Source organism: Bubalus kerabau, chromosome 2 (genome assembly GCF_029407905.1).
Source record: "Bubalus kerabau isolate K-KA32 ecotype Philippines breed swamp buffalo chromosome 2, PCC_UOA_SB_1v2, whole genome shotgun sequence".
In the NCBI taxonomy this organism is placed as follows: Eukaryota; Metazoa; Chordata; class Mammalia; order Artiodactyla; family Bovidae; genus Bubalus; species Bubalus kerabau.
Window position 1 is genome coordinate 3751132 of NC_073625.1, and position 23291 is coordinate 3774422.

Sequence of the window (23291 nt, forward strand, 5' to 3'; positions counted from 1 at the left end):
CCCTCCAATGAATATTCAGGACTGATCTCCTTTAGGATGGACTGGTTGGATCTCTTTGCAGTCCAAGGGACTCTCAAGAGTCCTCTCCAACACCACAGTTCAAAAGCATCAGTTCTTTGGTGCTCAGCCTTCTTTATGGTCCAACTCTCACATCCGTAATTGACCACTAGAAAAACCATAGCTTTGACTAGATGGAACTTTGTTGGCAAAGTGACATCTCTGCTTTTTAATACACTGTCTAGGTTGGTCACAGCTTTTCTTCCAAGGAGCAAGCATATTTTAATTTCATGTCTGCAGTAAATAGTGGTTCTGCTTATTAAGAAACAAATCCAACTGTGATAACACTTTTTATTACTGCACTCTGAGCTTATTAAATTCCATGACCCAGGAAATTAAAGACACGAACAGAAGCTATGTACTTCCTACCCATGTCTGCCTCTTTCCTTTCCTTGTACACAATGTCCAAACATAAGAAATACTTCAGAGGGCAAATCCAGTTTCATAGGTACCAGAGGTTTATCATAGAAGCACAGAGCTTCAGAGAAAACCAAAAAGGCCTGATTTGTTGGGATGTGGAGAGGCTGAGAAAACAAAATCATTCTTTCCTTGATCATGGTCTTAATGAACTTCTTTGACTCAGGAAACCCTTACTGTGTCCAAAAAAGATCAGCCAGGTTGAAATGACAGATGACTTACTATATGTTTTATCATGACACTTTCATCAATCTTTCATTAAACTGGGTCACGGAGGGCTTACTTTTCAGAAAAAAAGCCTTTGAGAAAACAGAAGAAAATGAACCCTTTTCATAATGACTGTGCTCAGACTTTATTTTAGAAGAATCTCCCTTTTGGGAGGGAGAGAAATGAGTTCAAAGCAAGATTTGGTAAGGCACAGGATTATCTTCTTAAACATCACAGCTTTTCTTAGTTTACTTTAGCATCACGCAAACATGAATCATCTGTTGAGTTCACTTCAAATGTTTCAAAATTCTCATCAGACATTAAAAAAAAAGAGAATTCTGGGAGGGATCTGGGCAGAGAAAAAGGGGAACCGAGAGATCTGTGTGTTCATCCAATCAGTCGTCTATTTGTGAATTTAGAAAACATTTATTTTAGCAGCTGCCTCTGAGCTCAGGCTTCCCTGGTGGCTCAGACGGTAAAGAATCCCACCTGCAAGGCAGGAGACCTGGGTTTGACCCCTGGGTTGGGAAGATCCCCTGAGAAGGGAATGGCCACCCACTCCGGTATCCTTTGCTCAAGTGTTCCATGGACAGAGGAGCTTGGCGCGCTACACACAGTCCACAGGGTCGTGAAGAGTTGGACACGACTGAGCAATTAACACTGTACTTAGTGCTTGTAATATAAAAACAACTAAGACACAGTTTCATTCTTGCGGAAGCGTATGTGTAAGCAACTGAGTTCTGTATTTCCAGTCTTGGTTATTTCTCAAGGAGAGAGAAACAGCTGAAAATGAAGGAAAAAACATGAAAAGATGCTCAATGTCATTGCAAGGAAATGCAAATCAGGATCATACTGAGGTACTGCTTAACACCCTCTAGGTTGGTTACGATAAAATGGCAGATAATAACACATGTTGGTGAGGATATGGAGAAATCAGAGCACTCGTATATTGCTGGTAGGAATGTGAAATGTGCTTTGGAAAAGCACTTTGGCAGTTTGGCACCTTGGCAGTTCCTCAAAAGGTTAAACACAAAGTGACTTATGACCCAGCAATTCTACTCTGAAATACACACTCAAGAGAACTGAAAACATGTGTCTGTACAGAAACTTGGACAAAGCAGCACCATGCACAATATTCAGAAGGTAGAGACCACCCAAATGTCCATCAGATGATGAATGGGCAGACAAAATACAGTATATTTGTACAATGGAATACTGTTCAGTCATGAAAAGGAAGTAAGTACTGTTACACGCTACAGCATGGAAGAACCTGGAAAGCACGCCACGAAGGAAGCCAGATACAAAATGCCGTGTATCATCTACCTCTATTTCTGTGAAATATCGAGATTAGGCAAATTCATAAAGACAGAAATTAGATTAGTGCTTGCCAAGGTCTGGAGGGAGGGGAGAATGGATGATGACTACTTAAGGATACAGAGTTTCTTTTCAAGGTAATGACAATGTTCTGGAATTGTGTAGTGTTGATGGCTGCACAACCCTGTGAATATACTAGAAACCACTGAGTGAAAACCCTTGTTTTGGGGACTTCCCTGGTTAGGGCTCTGCGCTTCCCCTGCAGGGGACTGCGGCTCAGTCCCTGGTCACAAACTAAGATCTCACATGCTGCATGGTGCAACATCATCAAAAAATATAAATAAATGGAATTAAAAAAGAAAACCATTGTTTGTATGGACATATTTTGCATAAATCTGTGACTTTTATAGTATGTGAAACACGTCTCCATAAAGCTCCTAGTAGAAAGCAAAGAAACCAGGAGAGAAAAGAGGTTCCGTTCAACAAACATATATATGAGGGGATCCCATGCCAGGCAACATGCCAAGGAGCTGAAGACAACCAAGTCTTAATTCTTGGGGCAGCTTTCAGTGTTATGGGGGGAAACAGACAATCATGGGTCACCTGCCTATGACATGGTCAGGGCTGGGGTAAGTCTCGGAGTCGCCCTCCTGCCCACCCGCGGCCCGAGTCCAGGATGGGTACTCTCAACCCTCCCCGTGCTTGTTGGTGGCAGCCCTCAGCACCTGGGGCATAACAGGCGTGAGCTTTCTCCTTCCTTAGACGTGGTCTCTGGTTCACTGCAAGTGCTAGAGTTCCAGCGAGGGGGCCCGTCCATGCTGAAACCCTGGTGTCTGCCCCTGGTTCCTCTGATGCACAGCATCACAGTTTCTCCAGATCACTGCTGCCAGCCCTCTAGAGGGGAGAACACGGGGAGGAGGCCTGTATCTGGCACGTGCAGACAGGCAGGGTGGCAGTCTGGAGCGGTGCCCGAGAGGCTGAGGGTCTCTGCGAGGGCTTCCAGAAGAGCTAATAACACAGATGCAGGGCCCGAGCTTCCAGCTTCGTGAAAACCGCATTAGGATGTTTGAACTTTGGTTAAAAAACCCCCAAACTCCACTCAGATGAAGATGTCCAGATTCAAGCTCATCTAAGACGTGGTGATCTGGGGGCATACATGCTTACTGATCAACTAGATTCCTGCTTGCTTTGATAGCTCTCATCACTGGGTTTTCTAGGGCTAGGACACAGGGCTAAGGAGAGCTGAAGGGCCATACGTGTTTCCGCAATGGAGAAATGAAAATCACTATGTCCAGGCCAGTTCGGTTGAGATGCCATCACCGAAAATGGAGATTCGAAGTCTGAGTCTTATACATCTTGCTCAACTGTCTACTTTGGGCTATGAAAACCACTGTTGGGACTTCCCAGGTGGTACAGTGGATAAGAGTCTGCTTGCCCATGCAGGGGACACGGGTTCGATCGCAGGTTTGGGAAGATTCCACATGCCTTGGAGCAACTGAGCCCGTTGAGCTAGTGCTCTAGAGCCTGGGAGCTGTAGCTACTGAGCTTGAGTGCTGCAGCTACTGAAGCCCACGTGCCCCACAGCCTGTGCTCCAAGCAAGAGGAGCCGGTGCCCTGCAACTGGAGAGTAGCCCCTGCTCGCAGAAACTAGAGGAGGCCCACACGCAGCAACAGAGACCCAGAGAAACTGAAACTGAAAGTAGATAAATAAGATAAATATTGCAACTTCCCATGCATTAAAAATCCACTATTCATCACACTCAAGAGTCACTGCTTGCTGGTTAGGTCTCTCCTTTACATGATCGTAAACCCCAAACCCCAAAGTAGTATGCCAGTGTCTGCTACTGCTGCTAAGTCACTTTGGTCGTGTCCAGCTCTTCACGACCCCATGGACTGCAGCCCACCAGGCTCCTCCATCCATGGGATTTTCCAGGCAAGAGTACTGGAGTGGGGTGCCATCGCCTTCTCCGATGCCACTGTCTGCTAGGCAACTCAAATCTAAGGAGAAATACTAACAAAATCTACAGGAAGACTCACAAGGTGTGGATTTACTCTACATACAGTTTTTTTGGGTGGAGTTCATTCTTAGGAAAAAGAAACAATAGCTCCAACAGGGATCTGTGTCCAGAGAACCAACTAGTGATCAGGTGTGTAGGATTGGGGGTAAAGTCAGTGAACACGGTCAGACATACTCTGGAAATATGTAACATTACAGTGATCAGTCTCTAGGGATCAAAACCAACATGTACAGGGACGTCCCTGGTGGCACAGTGGGAAAGAACCCACCTGCCAATGCAGGGGACACAGGTTCGATCCCTGGTCTGGGAAGATCCCGCATGACGCACAGCAACTAAGCCTGAGTGCCACAACTACTGAGGCTGGACACTAGAGGCCGGAACCACAACCACCGAGCCCACGTGCCGCAACTACTGAAGCCCTCACACCTGGAGCCTGAGCTCCACACCAAGAGAAGCCCCTGCCGGGAGGGGTCCTTGAACTGCAGCTGGAGAGCAGCCCCGCCGCAACCCGAGAAAGCCTTCGTCAAGCAACAGAGACCCCTCGCAGCCAAAGATAGACAAATACATAATTAAACAAGTAAACAAAATGACTGCGATATAAAAGAGTTAAAAACTGTGTACATTAGTTTCTTATAAAGTCCGGATTTTTTTTTAATAAAAATTATACAAATAATACAATTTATTGGAGAAGGCAATGGCACCCCACTCCAGTACTTTTGCCTGAAAATCCCATGGATGGAGGAGGCTGGTAGACTGAAGTCCATGGGGTCGCTAAGAGCCGGACACGACTGAGCGACTTCGCTTTCACTTTTCACTTTCATGCATTGGAGAAGGAAATGGCAACCCACTCCAGTGTTCTTGCCTGGAGGATCCCAGGGACGGGGGAGCCTGGTGGCTGCCGTCTATGGGATCACACAGAGTCGGACACGACTGAAGTGACTTAGCATAGCATAGCATTGTAGAAAAATTGAAAGACATAAATTAGCAAAAAACAAACTTACCTATCAACTTTCTACCACAGAGATAAGTACTGTAGCATTTTGATGTTTCTACATCTTAAATTAGGATCTTTGACTGTATGTGGACATATGCGCCTGTGTGCACTGAAACGCATACTCAAAAAACACAGACTAACCCAATTACTAAAAAAATGCATCTTCCTGGTAAAGTCAGATGGAATATACATATCCATGTTGTCAGGAAAGCTACATCTTATTTGTAAAATTAAATCTTTTTATTGAAGTACAGTTGCTGTACAATATTTTATAAATTACAGGTGTCTAATATAGTGAGTCACAACTTTTAAGGGTTATACTTCATTTATAGTTATTATAAAATATTGGCTATATTTAATGTGTTGTTACTATGTCCTTGTTAGCTTCAGTTCAGTTCAGTTCAGTTCAGTTGCTCAGTCATGTCCGACTCTTTGCGACCCCATGAATTGCAGCACGCCAGGCCTCCCTGTCCATCACCAACTCCCGGACTTCACTCAAATTCACCTCCATCAAGTTGGTGATGCCATCCAGCCATCTCATCCTCTGTCGTCCCCTTCTTCTCCTGCCCCCAATCCCTCCCAGCATCAGAGGCTTTTCCAATGAGTCAACTCTTCACATGAGGTGGCCAGAGTACTGGAGTTTCAGCTTTAGCATCATTCCTTCCAAAGAACACCCAGGACTGATCTCCTTTAGGAAGGACTGGTTGGATTTCCTAGCAGTCCAAGGGAATCTCAAGAGTCTTCTGCAACACCACAGTTCAAAAGCATCAATTCTTCGGCGCTCAGCTTTCTTCACAGTCCAACTCTCACATCCATTCATGACCACTGGAAAAACCATAGCCTTTACTAGATGGACCTTTGTTGGCAAAGTAATGTCTCTGCTTTTCAATATGCTATCTAGATTGGTCTTATCTTATACCTAATAATTTGTACCCCCTCCCCCACCCTATTTTGTCCCTCCTCCCTTCCCCACTAGTTTGTTCACTATGAGTCTGTTTCTTTTTTATTATATTCACTAGTGTGTTGTATTGTTTAGATTCTACATATAAGTGATCTCATACAATTTTTGTCTTTCCCTGTCGGACTTATTTCACTCAGCATAATGCTGTCCAACCATGTTGTTGCAAATGGCAAAATTTCATCTTTTTTTATGGCTGAGTAATATTTCCTTGTGTACATATACCACGTTTTCTGTATTCATTCCTCTGTTTATAGACACTGAGGATGCTTCCATATCTCAGCTATTGCAAATTATGCTGCTAAGAACACTGAGGTGCATATATACTTTAAAAGTAGGGTTTCTGTTTTTTTAAAAATGTCATTATTTATTTACTTATTTGGCTGCACTGGGTCTTAGCGGCAGCACTTGGGAACTTGGTTGCAGCGCTCAGGCTTCTCTCTTTTCGGCTCAGAAGTTGTAGCACGTGGGCTTATTTGCCCTGGCATGTGGGATCTTAGTTCCCAGACCAGAGATTAAACCTGTGTCCCCTGCATTGGAAGGTGGATTCTTAACCACTGGACCACCAGGAAAGCCCCAGGGTTTTGCTTTTTTTCTGGTATTTATCTGGGAGCGGAATTTCTAGGTAATATAGCAGTACTGCTACTAAATACTAGGGCTTCCCTGGTGGCTCAGGTGGTAAAGAATCTGCCTGCAACGCAGGAGACCGAGGTTCAATCCCTGGGTCAGGAAGATTTCCTGGAGAAGGGAATGGCAACCCACTCCAGTATTCTTGACTGGTGAATCCCACGGACAGAGGAGCCTGCTGGGCTACAGTCTATGGGGTTGCAAAGAGCTGGACAAAACTGATCAACTGATACACATAGTAGTTCTATTTTTAGTTTTTTTGTCGAAAGCTCCATACTATTCTCCATAGCGGCTGCGCTAATTTACATTCCCTTCAACAGTGTAAGGGATTGATTCCTTTTTCTCTACATCCTTGCCAACATTTGTTGTTTGTGTTCTTTTTGATGACAGTCATTCTGACAGGTGTGAGGTGATATTGTGATTCTGATTTGCATTTCCCTGGTGATTAGTCATGTGGAGCATCTTTTCACATACTTGTTCTCCATCTGCATAGGGAAGCTACATCTTGACTTCTTACACCCAGAGGTGATGTGCATTTTGCCAGATCAAGTGCAGATGGCAGAGATAAAGGAGAGAGAGCTACAGGTCTTTTCCTTCTCATCTTTGAGAACCAATCATAGTGCAACTGGACACTGTGTGGCTTGAGGGACACGCCTTGGGAGGGCTGGAGGCCACCCGGCAGAATTAGAAAGATGTAGGACCCTCCCCTCAACCTCATCACTACCTTTCTGCTTTACTCTTTGCCATTGGCAGTAGGGCACTGAAGATTTCTTCCTGTCTGTAGCTCAACAATTTATGTGGAAAGTTGAACTGTCTGGCCTTTAAAGTTCTTGGGAACCCTGGAGTCTTGTGATAATTCAATGTGTGGGTGGAATGGATGCCTTCTGTGTTCTGACAGTGAGTCTGAAGAGTGGTTTGCTTTGCTCTTGTATTTCTCCTAGATTATCTTCATGGAGGGTGGGTGAATAGGTGATTATGTCTGTAGTTAAAACATCAAAACCTCTACAGAAACATCTACTTAAGTGGTAGCAGTTGCACACTAGTGCACCCCACCCATGTCTTTCTTTTCTCCAAAATATTAACTCAGAACCATCTTATTTACCCAAAACAGTCACCACAGGCAACAGTACATCAGTCACTATGCCTGGGCCCATCATTCATCATTAAATAACTGTCACCGGGAGTGATATCCCAGCAAGTGGAGAGGTGGGTGGGGAGTCTCATTAGGCTACTGAATACACTTGACACATGACACGGTAACCAGTTCTCCTAGTGGCGTAACCACTGCCTTCTCTCCCCTCTCGGGGTCTCCATCCTTTTTCTTCCTCGTGCACGCCAAGCAGCCACATGCTGGCTGATAAATATGCCCAGCTCAGGAAATGCATGCTGCCGGGAGTGCGCGCTCACTGGGTGTCGGTACTGAGTTCTGCCTGGAAACAAATGTGAGAAACACAGCCTGGAGGCCTCGCTGTTCACCTGAGCACTGCAGCTGTGAACTGTCCCAAGGGACTGACTGCTAAAGAAGCTGGGTTAATCAAGGCCCATGACTACATGTGACAGTCCAAGGATGATGCATTTTGCCTGGCTTTTATGTCCTCAGATGCTGTATCCTAGACTAAGCAACTGTGCTGTTACTTTATCAAGGATATTATTATGAAAGCAAACTCCGTCTGTTCGTTCAACAAAGGACCAGGAGAGTTTTTTTAATGAACACTTGCCAAGCATTAGTCTGACTAATTGCCAAGCATTACTCTGCACTAAAATAGATCGACATGCTAAAATATTACTAACATTTTTTTTTTTAACTTTTTTGGCTAAGAACTTTAAGATCTAATTCACATAACACACAATTCAACGGCTTTTAATATATTCACAGAGTTGTAAAATCACACTGTCATCAGCTTTAGAGCATTTTCATCCTCATCCTAAGAAAGTCTGTACCTTTAGAAATCACTTCCTATCCCTCTCAACTCCCCATCTGCTCTGCTCCAAGCAACCACTAATGTATTTTCTGTTTCTACCTATTTGCCTATTCTCGACATTCTGTATAAATGGAATTGTACCACATGTATTCTTTGATGACTGGTTTTCACTGAGCACAATATTTTCAAAGTTTATCCCTGTTGTTTTTAAAAGTTTGATTTTAATTTTTAAAAATTTGGTTCTCAGAGGGACTTAGTATGTGAAAGGGAAAGCTGTGTGCATTCGTGTCAGAAATCATGCGACCGGCAGCAAGCCTGGCTTCTTGTTTTGCATTGGGTGGGATTCACTTGGTTTCTAGTTAATGAATGGGTAAGAGCAGAGGGCTGGCTAGTCTAACTTTTTTGAGTGAATTATAACAGCATCTCAGGCCCTAGTAGAAGGAAACCCCTCATCGCCTTGGTGGACACACAGTCCTTAGGAACAGAACGTAAGGCAGACCTTGCTGGTAGGTGGAAAGGAGAAGCAGCTGCCTTGGAGGGCCGACCCAGCAGAAGGAGAGGGGAGCTGAGACCAGAGGCCGTTTTCCATCTGCTCATCTTCCCTTTCAGGTAAGACCGCTTGCCTGGCACAGCCGTCCTGGAGTCTGAAAGGAGCAGCAGTTATCACTGGTGGTGGGAAACCCCTTGGGTCATTCAGAAAGGTGCTGGTTCATGGTGAGGTTAAGGCTATGGACCCTGAGCGGTTAGGGTGAAGCTATCGGATGAGAATATATTTTTATACCCCCAAGGAAGCTAAACTGTTAGCATGTTCAGTCACTCTTCCAATTTTACCTGGAACTTCCTCAAATTATCCCACAGCTAGGTCTTTCTGATTGAAGCTTTCCCCCCCACAGGACCTTCAACATCATGTTATTTCTTTATATATTAAAAAAAATCTTGAACAGTCCATCTCTTAGCTTTTTCCCAACATAATAATCCTGATTTATGTTACGTTTAATTCTTGGTATTAGACACCAAGTTTTGCATCATGTTAGTATTTAACCCTTTGATAAACACCATATTCATTCATGCATCCATCCATTTACTTAACAAACATGTATGCTCCAGTGTGTAAGGAATGGGGTTCAAACTTGAAGCAGTGTTAACTTTCAAGGTCTGCAGTTCCCAACAGAGCTGCCCAGATACTCCCATTCAGGGAGTCTTTCCTTAGAACAGCGTGTCTTTTCTTTACACCCTGCCCTCCGACTGGCTGGGGTGAAGATACAAGAGGTGCAAGTCTTCAAACTCTAGAGCTCAGGAGGGAGAGGGCAGAAGAGGGGAGGGAAGCAGAAAGGAGGCCAGGTCAGAGGTGTCAGTCCAGAAAGGGGAGAGGACATGAACATAAGGGTCTCTGGAGTTCCTTTATCTGGAATCTTAAGGCAGAAAAAGGGCCAAAACAAGGTTTAGATGGTTTCTTCTGACTCAAGAGTTCCTGAAACTAAAATAAATCATTTTTAGGACGAGGCTAGGGCATGATACAGATTTCCCAGATGGCTCTGTGGTAAAAGAATCTACCTGCAATCCAGGAGATGCAGGTTCAACTCCTGAGTTGGGAAGATCCCCTGGAGAAGGGCATGGCAACCCACTCCAGTATCCTTGCCTGAGAAAGCCCACAGACAGAGAAGCCCAGAGGGCTATTGTCCACAGGGTCACAGAAGAGTCAGACATGACTCATGCAAGGGGCATAATACAGTTTTACACACAAGAAGTCCCTGACTAACCTTTCTTCTCCCAGTCCCCATGGACTCCAACCCTCAGGAGCTGACACAACCTTTCAATCTACAATTAGAGCTAAACCACTTGAAGATGCAAATCACGAAGAAAGGGAAAAGACTGGTATAATGAGTCAGTCAAAATGTTAACCAAAAGGATACATACACTAGAAGTCTGCACTGTTTGGCTTTCAGAGTGTTTAAAAATCTCAGCCAATTTTAAAAACCAGGATTTAACATAAAATGTAGCTTCGTGTGAAAAATGGGAAGATCTGGCGTACTGAGCCCAAATCCGCCCAGAGCACCAGTAAGGCAGCCCCCCTCCTAACAGAGAGACCCCCTGGCTGTCTGCAGTCAGCACCCCTCCCAGAGGGAGGCCAATGTCAGCGGCCACTTGGGTCTAGTCTTGCATCGTCTTTTGATGAGTAAAGAAATATTTCACAGAATTTTTATCTTTGGCCAAAGTGGGAAGACACAAGTAATTCAAGAAAAGTTAAATGATGCATTTCTTTATGGAAGTGAAAATTCTGATCCTGCGACATGTAAACAATGTGTGTGATGGTTAAAAAATTTAAACTGGGTTGTCTTTACGGAACAACTGTGTCTCTCAGTTACTGACATCGGCTCTTTGGTTCTTACGGGCACTGGCGTTTCAGAACTCTGGTACTAATGAGATCACTTCCCATTTTATTTAATTTTAGATTTTTAAATATTTTATTTTTGGCTGTGCCTCACGGCTTGTGAGAGCTTAACCCTAATCCTGACCCTAGCCCTGAGCAGGGATTGAACCCGGGTCACAGCAGCGAAAGTGCTGCGTCCTCACCACTGGACCGCCAGGGAATCCCCAATCTTTTCCTCTTTTTAAAGAGGTGATTGGTTAGAAAGCAGGAAGGTAAAGTGTTTTAGGAGAACAGGGAAAGGAGGCAGCAGAAAAGGTCATCAGAAACGGGCATAGTGGCTGCCTCTGATCTCTGGCTTTGCTCTGAGAGTCAGTTTATGGTATTGGGCTTCCCCAGGAGCAACCATAGTTATTTCATGCCCTGCAGGGCTGAGGAAAATGGGTGCCTTTTCCTTATCTGAATGCCCTTCAGAATGAGAGTCAAGGCCTAGATCTAAGAATGCAGGCTAGCAGCTCTTTAGTCTGATGTCTCATAAAGGAAGGGGCAGCTGGGTTTGGCATCAGGATGGCATCCTTGTTCTAAGCTTCACTGGTCTCCCTGAGGTCACCCCTGTAGTCATGGAGTGGAAAAGAGAGGGGGTGCTTATGTCTACACAGAGCTGACCTAAACAAGCTTACCTGATGGAAGGAACGCAGTCCAGACCACGCGGACTGTCTCTAACACACATGTGTAAGCAGCATGTTGCAGGTATACATGTAAATGGATGTTCAAGTGTACTCCATTTTGAACTGACTCAATACTCACAAATCTAAACTTTTCCATTTGAAAGCTGAGGAGGCTTTTCCTATTTCACATGACAAAAAAGAACCTTTACCATATACCCTTTCTTTCAGATGTTTTCTAAATATTCAGTTCTTTCAAGGCAGTGGTTCTCAACTGGGGCGGTTTCACCCCCAAGGGGACACCTGGCAACGTCTGGAGACACTGCTGTTGCCGCGACTGGGCTATCGGCATCTGGTGCCTGGAGGCCAGGGACGCTGCTAAACGTCCCACGAGGCGCAGGACAGCCACACGACAGACAGGAGCCGGCCTCAAAAGTCATCCTGCATGCCAAGATGGGAAACTCTAGTCTGATACTCATTATTTTTTTTATATATAGAAATTTATTTAATTGGAGGCTACTTACTTTACAATATTGTATTGGTTTTGCCATACATCAACATGAATCCGCCACGGGTGTACACGTGTTCCCCATCCTGAACCCCCCCTACCACCTCCCTCCCCATACCATCCCTCTGGGTCATCCCAGTGCACCAGCCCCAAGCATCCTGTATCATGTATTGAACCTGGACTGGCGATTCATTTCATATATGATATTATACCTGTTTTAATGCCATTCTCCAAAATCATCCCACCCTCTCCCTCTCCCACAGAGTCTGTTCTATACATCTGTGCCTCTTTTGCTCTCTTGCATAAAGGGTTATCGAGGAAACCAGAATTGAAAGAGGCATGTGTACCCCAAGGTTCATCGCAGCACTGTTTATAAAAGCCAGGCCATGGAAGCAACCTTGATGTCCATCAGCAGACGAACTGATAAGAAAGCTGTGGTAGATATACACAATGGAGTATTACTCAGCCATTAAAAAGAACACATTTGAATCAGTTCTAATACGGTGGATGAAACTGGAGCCTATTATACAGAGTGAAGTAAGCCAGAAAGAAAGACACCAATACAGTATACTAACGCATATATATGGAATTTAGAAAGATGATGCTTATTATCTATCACTTATTTTCTTCCCCAAAAAGGTGACTTACGCCAATGATTCAGCACTTCTGTACTAAGCAAGGGATGCCTGTCTGGGAAGTCAAGGCCGGTGGGGAGCGGGCCTTTGGGAGAGAACGCGGGGCTGGTTAAAGCTCAAAGGCTGCAGGCTGTGAGGTGGGTCCTGACCCGAGGGGAGGCGGCGGAGGCGCGCAGGGTGAAGCCAGGGTGTGGCTGGCAGCGGGCCGCTGCGAGAACAGCATCATCGGTTCAGGGGTGGGGCGTGAGGAAGCCAGCGAGCTTTCTGGAACAGCGGGTGTGGGAGGACGCACAGGGGCCAGTCCCGAGGGAGCGCCTCAGGGCCGCGGAGAGTTGGCGGAGTGCGTGTCTGGTCCGGCAGGTCACGGAGAGGGTCTGACAGCTTGCGGAGGGGCCTGTGGAGGGTGGAGAGGGCGGGGGACCGCAAGAGAGGCTTCGGGGGAGAAGGGGGGACACGCGGAGACGGGGCGGCGCGGCAGCAAGCGTCTGCGCGCGGCGGGCCGGAAGCACCGCCCCGGGAGCGTGGGCTGAGGAAACCCTCTCGGGCCTGAGAGGAGCCTGGACCCAAGGACGGCCGCGGCCACCAGGGCGTGGACACGGCAGAAGGCAGGTCCCCGGTGCTTTAGGAGGAGGAGTCGGGCCCTAAAAGCTGGCCCAGAGCAGAGTGGGAGGCCACTGGGCCTCAGGCTGAATGCCCCTCAATGCCGGGAGCTGAGAAAAAACAGTCTACCTGGACGATTTCATGAAGGGATGAGACCCGGTGGACGCGAAGCCCGCGCGCAGCGAGTACACAGCTGCAACACTCCTTCCCCCGCCTGCCAGCCCCTGACGTCAGTGTCTCATAAGACCTTGGACTCCTGGTATGACTGTCACCTCGAGCAGAGGCAGCGGATGCCTGAGGGCACCCAGTGAAATCCCTGAAGGACATGCCTCTGATGAGACAGACCTCTGAATCTCAGGAAAGAGAAGACAGAAGGGCAGGCTCCAGCTTTCCTCAGCACTTGGGCTTACTTTGGAAACGACTGTTGTTCCTTCCTTCACTTGCATTTCTGGGTGCTGAGAGGCACTTTCATTTAACCTGTTAAACAGCAAAGGTGTTTCGTATTAAAAAAGAAAAAATTCCTATTATTTTCTGGAGTGGTGTCGACGCTTCGCAGCATGTGGGTGGTGGTACCCAAGTGGAAATCCTGACTGGTACCAGCATGCCTACAATTATATAAGCACTGCAGAAAGATCTGCACGTGCACTGATCTCTTAAGGATTCCACTGTCAAGGCATGAGCCTGCAGCACTTGGTTCATGGGGTGGACTGACCATAAATCTTCCCTTTCTTTGTTTCCTTTTGTGCCTGCCTCTCCCTGGACTGGGTGCCATTCTGGGGTTTAAGGGTACTTGTGTCTCATGTAACTTTTTTTTTTTTTTCCCAGGGCAGACTCTGGAGCCTAAATATCCTCAATTCTACTGTATAGCAATCCTTCAACCTTAACAGACGCTAAGGAAATTCTAATTGTGGCTTCCCAAGGGGCTCAGTGGTTAAGAATTTGCTGCCAACTCAGGAGATGTGAGTCCCATCCCTAGGTCAGAAAGACCCCCTGGAGGAGGAAATGGCAGCCCACTCCAGTATTCTTGCCTGGGAAATCCCATGGACAGAGGAGCCTGGCAGGCTACAGTCCATGTTTAGTCGACTTAGCAACTAAACAACAAGGAAATTCTAATTAGGATTTCTTTACGGCTTAACTCTTGTTTTTAATCCAATGTTCTTTGATGTGGACCATTTCAAACATCCTCTACCTACCATTTCATTTCCATTTCTAATATCTACACAATTACTCACACACAGGCAACAGAGCTAGAGAACATGGAAAAAAAAAAAAAGTTAGATTCCTGACTAGAGGCAGAGTGGCAATGGAAACAGATTCAGAAACGACGGCTCTGTGTGAAGGTGTTGCTTTCAGGTATGAAGTCTTTTTCTGTGATAGTAAGAAGGCAGCTGTTGAACAAGTACACGTGCAGTCCAACCCCCAAATGAAACAGGACACACACACACATCTCCTTGATCCTGGTTCAAATCTAGGAAATTCTTATGCTCTTGGACATGATAACCAACTTGATGCAAACACACTAGCTGCGTTTTGGATGTGCAGATCTTGCAAAGATGGCACGGAGGATGTCAAGCAGGGAACCCAGGGGAGGTGAGTCGCATAGGACACACACAGTGCGAGGAAGGAGTCTGTTGAAGCAGACCCAGAGGCGGACCAGCCAAGCTGCCCGCAGAGCGGCCAGACTCAAGCTCTTTGGGGACTCTGGAATGTAACTGGAATTTCTGGTGGAAACAGCCAGCACCCCATGCCAAAAAAAAAAAAAAAAAAAAAAAAATTGACTTTTAGCTCTGCTGAAACCTCGGCCACAAAGGAGAAGACACAGCACCCTGCCTGCCAATTTCCCTTCCCTTTGTCTGGTTTCTAAATGTGCTCCTCCTATTTCTTCTGAGTTGGGACTAGGAAGAAAGTGTGGGGCAGAACCGGCTCTGTTGGCTGATGTTGACATAACAAACCATGCCTAGGCTCCTTGAAAGATAAGAAGTAGGGAGCTGTATCTTCTTAGTGATTGCTCGAGTTCTTTTGATTTGTCCCTAACTTTCAAAAATTGAAAATGTGTTTTCATATACTATATGAAAAGTAGATTCATCTAGGTAAAAGTAAATGCATACTATGGATCTCAGCCCTCGCAGCGTGAAAATTACTTACTCCCCTTCTTAAAGTTTTATTTTAAATTTCATTTAGTGAACTGTATTCTAACTCTTCATTAATTCACATTCTCAGTGCTTCAGGAGCTTGATAACATTTTCCCCCCTTGGCTATTTTATACATGTAAAGACAGAGAAAACAATGCAAAGGGAACTAAGTCATTCTAAAGTCTATTATTGAAATAATCAGTCTTGTCACTGGGTTCTGCAGCCTTCCTTTATTTCATCTATGTGTACTTATAACACACTTTTTTTTTTTTTTACAAGATGACGATCATTTTCTACATACTAGAAAACTCCAATTAAAGGCTAGAGAATAAGTCATCCTTAAACAAATTGTGAAAAAGTTAAGACAACTGCATTATTGAAGAGTTTATAAAGCTGTTGTGACAGCAACAAGCACAGATGAAGCAATTATGAATTTCATGAAAATAGATAAAAATCCAATTGGAATAATGAGGCCTGCCCCACTGAACACCTGTTTATAGTCTTAATTTTGCCTTAAGGAGATATGACTGATGTTCTCCAACAACAACAAAAATCAATAATGGATCAATATGGATAAACGTGTTGGGTCTGACCTTTTGTCCTAAGAGACAGTTAACAGCTGGGTTTAGTTTTACTGGGATTTACTTAAAGACTTGTAACAGTAAATAATGGTGCATTTAAGAATATTTGCCTGCTTTGATTTAGTGAGTTTGGCAGGTGGCAGTGGCCTTTCAATGGCATATGGCTTTGAGAAATTACATCAATATATGCATATGATGTCTCAGCCTCTAGTTCATGCGTCAAGTTAATTGGTAAAGAATCATTGGTTTAGCATTTTACAAGCAAATATTCTCCAGCACTGGTGGAAGAAAATGCAGTGAAAAGATAAAACAAAAAAAGAGTAAAAGCCTACAAAGTTTTGCAAGAGTTTTTAATAATAGTAGAATGCCCAGATATAGAGACAAACCAATATTTTCTTGAGATCCTACAGCATGAGAAAAGCATATCTCCAGGCATGCCTAATGAAACAGTGTTAACTGCTTTTCAAAGATAAATTACTTATAAGTATAATATTAAGTGAAATAGCACGCAGTCTATCTCAAAATTCCCATTAGGGGACTTACATGCAGTGTCCCTTGTAATAAGTGAGAATTTCTGATGCCTTTCAAGAGAAATATGAAACTAAATGAAAATGCAGATGAATGACTCTGAAAATGTTTTATGCTTCAATTTCCTTCGTATCTGGATATTACAGGATAACACAGAGAATAAAAACACAGCATATGGTAAAAACTAAATGGGGTGTTGTTTTTTAAATTTTTGTTTAAACGGGCTACTTTTAATTGTGGACACATATTAAGGAAGGCAAATAAAATTTTTATAGGATCCACAATCAAGTTATCTTATGTTTTAAGGTAATTTCATGGAGAAATTCATCTTTGAAGATCAGAGGGCATTATATTCTTGCAAATTATGAAGACCTATAAATTTGGTTTCCACTGAAATATCCTGTGGATTGTACACAGGAAAAAAAAAAGAGTTTCTGGCATATTTGCAGTAGAATTTAAGCTATTTTCAAAAGCATTTCTATCTGGCAACTGCTTTTAAGTTTCTTGAGTACTACCAGTTTGCCTCTTTTATTTTAGCTTTTGGTAATACGAGATAGGTTCTACTGATAGAAAATTAAGCAGTATCGGAAAGCTGCAGCGTCTGTTAAATGGATATTGCACTTGTTTGAATATTGGATATTTTGAAGGCTATTTCATTCTCTTTCGTGCAGAGTTTATTTGACATGATGGCAAACACGTCCACCTTTAGGCACATGATGGCAAGGTAAAGTGTATCAGTTTCTTAATGAGTTTTATATTCTTACAGTTAGTTATGATTACAAGTAGATTCTTTACAGTTTACGTGGATAAGTAAATATATTAAAAAGAACACTTACAAATCCCAACATCTCAACGTTATAATATGGTAAAAAAAATAGTGAAAATATTTTACTACTTACCTAAAATAAACTTTCAATATAAAGTGCCAAGAAAAAGTCAAATGAGTTTTTAATCTGAACCAGAGCCGAGGAGAATGATCCCGTTTCAAATGCAACAGTGCCAGTCCACCAGGGGGGAAGCCTTAACGTATTTTCTTTAGCAAAGAAGCTGACAGTATTCCCTGTGGGCAGTGTGCACGCACACGCGTGCACACACGCTATACAGATAATAAAATCACAGCCTAACAAACCAGCTCCATCCAGCTTGCATACTGGAAGAAAAAAGTGCTTGGAAATCTTTGTCGTTCAAGGACCCCTTTTGATCACTTAGCAACCTCTCTTTCCTGCTATTTTTAATTTCAAACGTTCAGCGTTCAAAGTCAAAGATTTGACAAAGCGGATGCAAAAGGTCCCTTTAAAACACCCCAGAGACAAACACGGAAACTTGGATCAAACGGAAGGAAAATGGTCCCTACCTTTTTTCTGAGAGTACGATGGCGACTGCACTTGAGAAAAAGTAGGCTTTTCTTCAGTGAAATATTCAGGTTGGCTGTATTGATTCAGGGCCATGTCCAAGTCCGAGTCCCTGCTTTTCAGCATGTTTCCAGGGTAACTACAGGTATGAGGCTGATTCACTGCCCAGGCCTGTTCCATATATATGTTCTTACTGGGCACAGCCTGAGCGTTGCAACCGCTATAACCTGGACTATCTTCGAAATACGCGTAATAATCAGTGGCCTGCATGTAGCAGTTGCTGCCGGCAGCTGGGTGTACTTCGTAGAGTTCTTGCACACAGAAGTTCATTTTGGTGCCCGGGCTCTGTTTCTACTTTACATATACACACACTCTATGGATGCAGTCCCCAGCCCATACACCCCGCGTGCCGGGCATATACGGCGAGAAGCGTACATACATACACATGAAGGGAGAAGCCGAGATGAATAAACACCAGCCACACGGCAACCCAGCCTGCTGTACTTTGCCACGGCACCTGATGTGCTAAAATCCTATTTAGGTGGAAGTGTCTTTGGAGCTCTGCTGCCATTCAAACATGTTGAAAAGCAGATTTCTGACTATCAAAGGTCTTAAGCTGTGAACGCACCTAATTCCCAGAAAAGATGGCAGGCAGGTAGGCATGACCTCTGCCCGGCTGGAGGACCAACAGCCAGGACGTGTCTGTGGCTCTGAGGCTGGGAAGATCCATTTTATATGCTGTTTTTAACTCCTTTCCACATGATTAGAAAATGATTACTCATTGTTATGTCATTTTGGTTGACAACTTAAGCATGAAACATTATAAAGACATCTTAGAGTCTATCCTTGGATACACAGAAAATCCGAAAATCAATATCTAGTTTATTAGCAGGGACCAGAGAAAATCCAGCCGTAACGAGCCTGATGACTCCGGAACATTAATCTAGTCACACAAACGTTAGAGGTTACATCTGTTGTTGAACGTCAACCACCGGCTTCCAAGGCAGGAAGAAGGACACAGGGGGCCCACGGGTCTTTACAAGACTCCACACAAGGCCCATCTGAGAGCACCGCTGGCGTTTGTGAGCTCGGTCCTGCTCCTTGCCCCTGGTGATTTTCTACATCATTAGCCTAATCGACATGCGGCCTGGAGCTGAACTTCGCTCTGCTCATTTTGCCTTGGTTGTGTTGGTAAGCGCACAAGGGGGAAGTGTGTGTCACACCTGGTGTGCAGAGCACCCCTCTGGAAGAGCAGTGTCCCCCTTCTGATCCTGGGGGGATGCTTTTTATAGTACGCTTGCTACCAGTTTTTATTTTTTTTTAATTCAATTTTTACTTCATATTGGAGCATCGTTGATTTATACTGCAGTGTTAGTTTCAGGTGTACGGCAAAGTGATTCAGTTGCACAGATACACATATCCATTCTTTTTCAGAATGTACAACTATCATTTCATTCTCATTCAGTTCTGCTTTTGAGATGATCTTTGAGCTTAAAACTGTGATTTAAGTAGTAGTCATGCACTTGACATTTAAAGATAGTGATCCAAAAGGGAGAGGCATTTTCTAGGAGAACCGCCATTTAAGACACAAACAAATACCAAGTTAGAGATAAAAAACCTGCTACAAAGATGACCGATGGTGTTTTCTCCATGTGGACGGCAGTGAGCACCTGTGTTCTAGATCACGATTCAGGAAGGGTGCAAGCTGCTTTCTTCGTAGTTGGAGGTTCTTTTTCTTGGGAAGACTTAGTTGGGAGGGCTGGCCCCAGGAGGTAATGTGTACACTTGGGATCCTGTTAGTCCCTGAATGGGTGACCTCTTGGTATTTCCCTCCTCAGGGTCCACAGGCAATGTGATGTTGCAATGTTCCATTTTAACACTTCCACTTTGGACATAATGCAATGTGGAATTTTGGGCAGGGACATAGGACCAGAGAAAGGAGGATATTACAGGCATTCAACAAACATCTATAGGGTATCTGTTCCATACAAAGCAAGGAGCGGGTGGGAGCAGAGGTGTTGATGGGCCCTGTCACCAAGTAGCTTAATAGCAGGTGTTTTCAACACAGAGTCAAGCGGACCACTGTCAAGAGTCTGTAAGAGCTGATGATTTTATGCATGAAGTAAAGGTGACATGGATTCAGGGAAGAAGATGAAAAATTAGAAAACAAGCAACAGATGAGACAAGATGAGGGAAGAAACCCAGGCAGACAGGCTCCTGGGTGGATGTTCAGTGATAAGACTCCTCAAAAAATTGCAACTGAACAAGGAAAGGAATGTTCTTCAAATTGTTACATTTGAACCCAGAAAATGAATTCCAACATCCTAGGAGAAGGCAATGGCACCCCACTCCAGTACTCTTGCCTGGAAAATCCCATGGACGGAGGAGCCTGGAAGGCTGCAGTCCATGGGGTCGCTAAGAGTCAGACATGACTGAGCGACTTCACTTTCACTTTTCACTTTCATGCATTGGAGAAGGAAATGGCAACCCACTCCAGTGTTCTTGCCTGGAGAATCCCAGGGACGGGGGAGCCTGGTGGGCTGCCGTCTATGGGGTCGCACAGAGTCGGACACGACTGAAGTGACTTAGCCGCAGCAGCAGAGAGCACAGGCGTTACCATAAGGAATAAGGAATGCAGCTAACATCTTAACAGTGTTTTCACTCTCTGATTACTCTTCAAACAAATAAAAGATTTATTCCCAAGTGTTTTTAAGAACACATACACACAACATTACAATTAACATTTTCTCCCTACTGAAAATGTCAAAACATTTCACTGGAAGCAATGACTATTTTCTGAAAACCCCAGGAAAAAGGATCCAGGCCTTATGTTTCTTTGTCTGATCTCGTGTATTTATCTCAAATTTCCCAAAACTAATCTGAAAATTAACCTTTCAATAAAGCAGTTTTCTTTCCTGGCAAATACACAGTCCCAAGGCCTCCTTTTCTGGTTGGAAGCTGCATGTCAAAACCATCCAGTTCTGCAGTTTTGCCCAGCGCATTTCCTGGCTCCCTTTCTAGTTCATTGGAGGCGCAAGTCCAAGCCATTCCTTGCTTTTCACCAGTAACAGTACCAACTCAAGCCAGAATCTCAAATTTCATTACAAAGGAACACTTCTAAACATTTTTCCAAGATCTCTAAATGTGTTTGAAAAATCAGAGTTTTCTTCTGCCTCAAAACTGATCTGCATACTGCAGCAAAGAAAGACAGAACAATTCCTGAACAAGTTTTTCCCCCTCTAAATTCTCAACAGCATTTGGATGGAGTTAAAACAATCCTGAATTCTCCCAGAAATCTTTGAACAGAAAAAAAGTTTCAAGACATGTTTAAACGGGTTCTTCACTTACTCTTATCTTTTGAAAAATATAGAACCAGACTTTTCTGAAATGATGCTTTCTTCTTGTACCAAGTGGGGTTACTCTTCGAGTGAATGTCTGAAACTGATGACTAGGAGCTGGAAATGGAGTTCAAGTTGAAATACAGTCCCTCATCCCTGACAGAGGCAATCTTAGCGCTGCCACTCGTGATCGATCCAGCCTGTCTTTTTGTGAAGTCAACAAAGCAATTTAAACATATTATATGTCATGAACGAGGTGAGCTTCAGCAAGTCTGCTCTCTTATTTCCCTGGCTGACGAGTCTAATTTAGTTACTGAGAGAGAAGCTTACGAGTTATTTGACTCACAGAGCATCAAACGGCCTGAAATAAACTCAGGAGGGCTTTCATGATTCTTATTAGAAGTGTTTCAATCAATAATAATTTATTATCTAAGTGCACCTTTGTCCTTTAGGAAATAACGTAAAGGGACAAGACTAATGACCTTGCTGGGGAAACTGGTAGGTAAACAGCAAACCCTCAAGAACTCTGAAGGAGGAGACTTTTTCTCTCTTTGGGTCTTTCTTCTGTCTTCAGCTGTGTTCACTCTCAAAGAAGGCTGCACATTGGAATCACCCACAAACTTTAAAAACACCAGCGCTCAAGTGTCATCCTCAGAAATTGTGATTTAATCAATATGGGCTAGAACCTGATTGTGATGACTTTTTCAAGTTTTCCCAGATTAATTCACAGGCAGTGAAGTCAGGCTTCCCAGGTAGCTCAGTGGGTAAAGAATCTGCCTGCAGTACAGGAGACACAGGCAGACACGAGTTCGATTCCCAGATTGGGAAGATCCCCTGGAGGAGGGCATGAAAACCCACCCCAGTATTCTTGCCTGGAGAATCCCATGGACAGAGGATCCCGGTGGGCTACAGTCCACAGGGTCGCAAAGAGCTGAAAATGGCTGAAGTGACTGGGCACGCACACAGTGAACTTGGAGAACTGTCTGAGCCCAGCTCCTCAACAGGGACCGGGGTGTCCTGAAGACTCATTCTTTTTCTTCATTGGCAGCTTCACTGTGTATTTCCTTTTGTTTCTCAAAGTTTACCTTCCCTATCTCAAGCTGGCCTCGCTGCCCTTGAGTCATTTGGTCATGTAGAGGAAATGGATCAAGGAGATACACCAGGACAAAGTAAATCTAAGGAAGTGTGGTGACAGGGAACACAGGAAGTATTTGCTCGGGGGCTGTGGATGGCTTGCAGAAAAGATGACCCGTGAGCTGGCGTTTGGGAAGCCCATGGAACTCCAACAATGGAGGCAGGGGTATGAGAGACTTCGAGCCTCTACTCTAGTGCTTGCTCTTCTTCTGCTTTAGTAAAAGAGCCTCTAAATTTTAGTTGGGCACATGGTCTTTGTTTCTCGGTCTCTCTTGCATGTGCAGGCATCTGTGTGATTAACTTCTGGCCAACGAGATGTAAAAGAAGACATACTGTAAGGCAGATTCCCGGGAACATAAAAGACAACTTAACGTAACAACTGCTGCATGCATTTTCCTTCTTCTCCTTTGCTCCTTCTTCCTGCTGCCTGCAATGTATATGTGATGTCTGGAACCCTAGCCACCATTTTGGTCCATGAGGATAAGAGTCATACTCTGGGGCTGGTGAAGGAATGAACTGGAAGTAGTTTACATTGCTGAGGATTGTCATATGAGCCTAGACTGTCAACCTCTGGGTTATTTTTTTCCCCCCTTGGGAAGGAGAAATCAACTTTTTATTTATAAAGGGTATAGTTTTTTCACTTGTAAAACAGAAATAACAGTACTCACCTCACTGGTTATCATAAAGATTAAGTGAGTTAAATATAAGTAAAGCTCTTAAAAGAGTGACAGGTGTAGAAGTGAATATAATTATACATGTGTGTGCTGTGCTAAGTCACTTCAGTTGTGTCTGACTCTTGGTGACCCCATGGACTGTAGCCTGCCTTAGGCTCCTCTTTCCATGGGATTCTTCAGGCAAGAATATTGGAGTGGGTTGCCATGCCCTTCTCCATAGTAATAATTATTATTGAAATGCCTTATCTCTATCTTGGAATAC

The 23291-nt window shown here is 44.2% G+C and overlaps 1 protein-coding gene across 14 annotated transcripts in view; it reads right to left on the reverse strand.

The window, feature by feature from the left end:
- THRB (thyroid hormone receptor beta) overlaps window positions 1-23291 on the reverse strand; it is a 444462-nt gene that overhangs the window by 37050 nt on the left and 384121 nt on the right. The window contains exon 1 of one of the 14 annotated variants that reach the window (XM_055566914.1): window positions 17886-18556. The exons of the other annotated variants lie outside the window; for them this stretch is intronic. Coding sequence (XP_055422889.1) covers window positions 17886-18213 — 328 coding nt within the window. The 5' untranslated portion in view covers window positions 18214-18556. Of the gene's footprint in view, window positions 1-17885; window positions 18557-23291 lie in introns of those variants that run through there. 14 annotated transcript variants of the gene reach the window in all.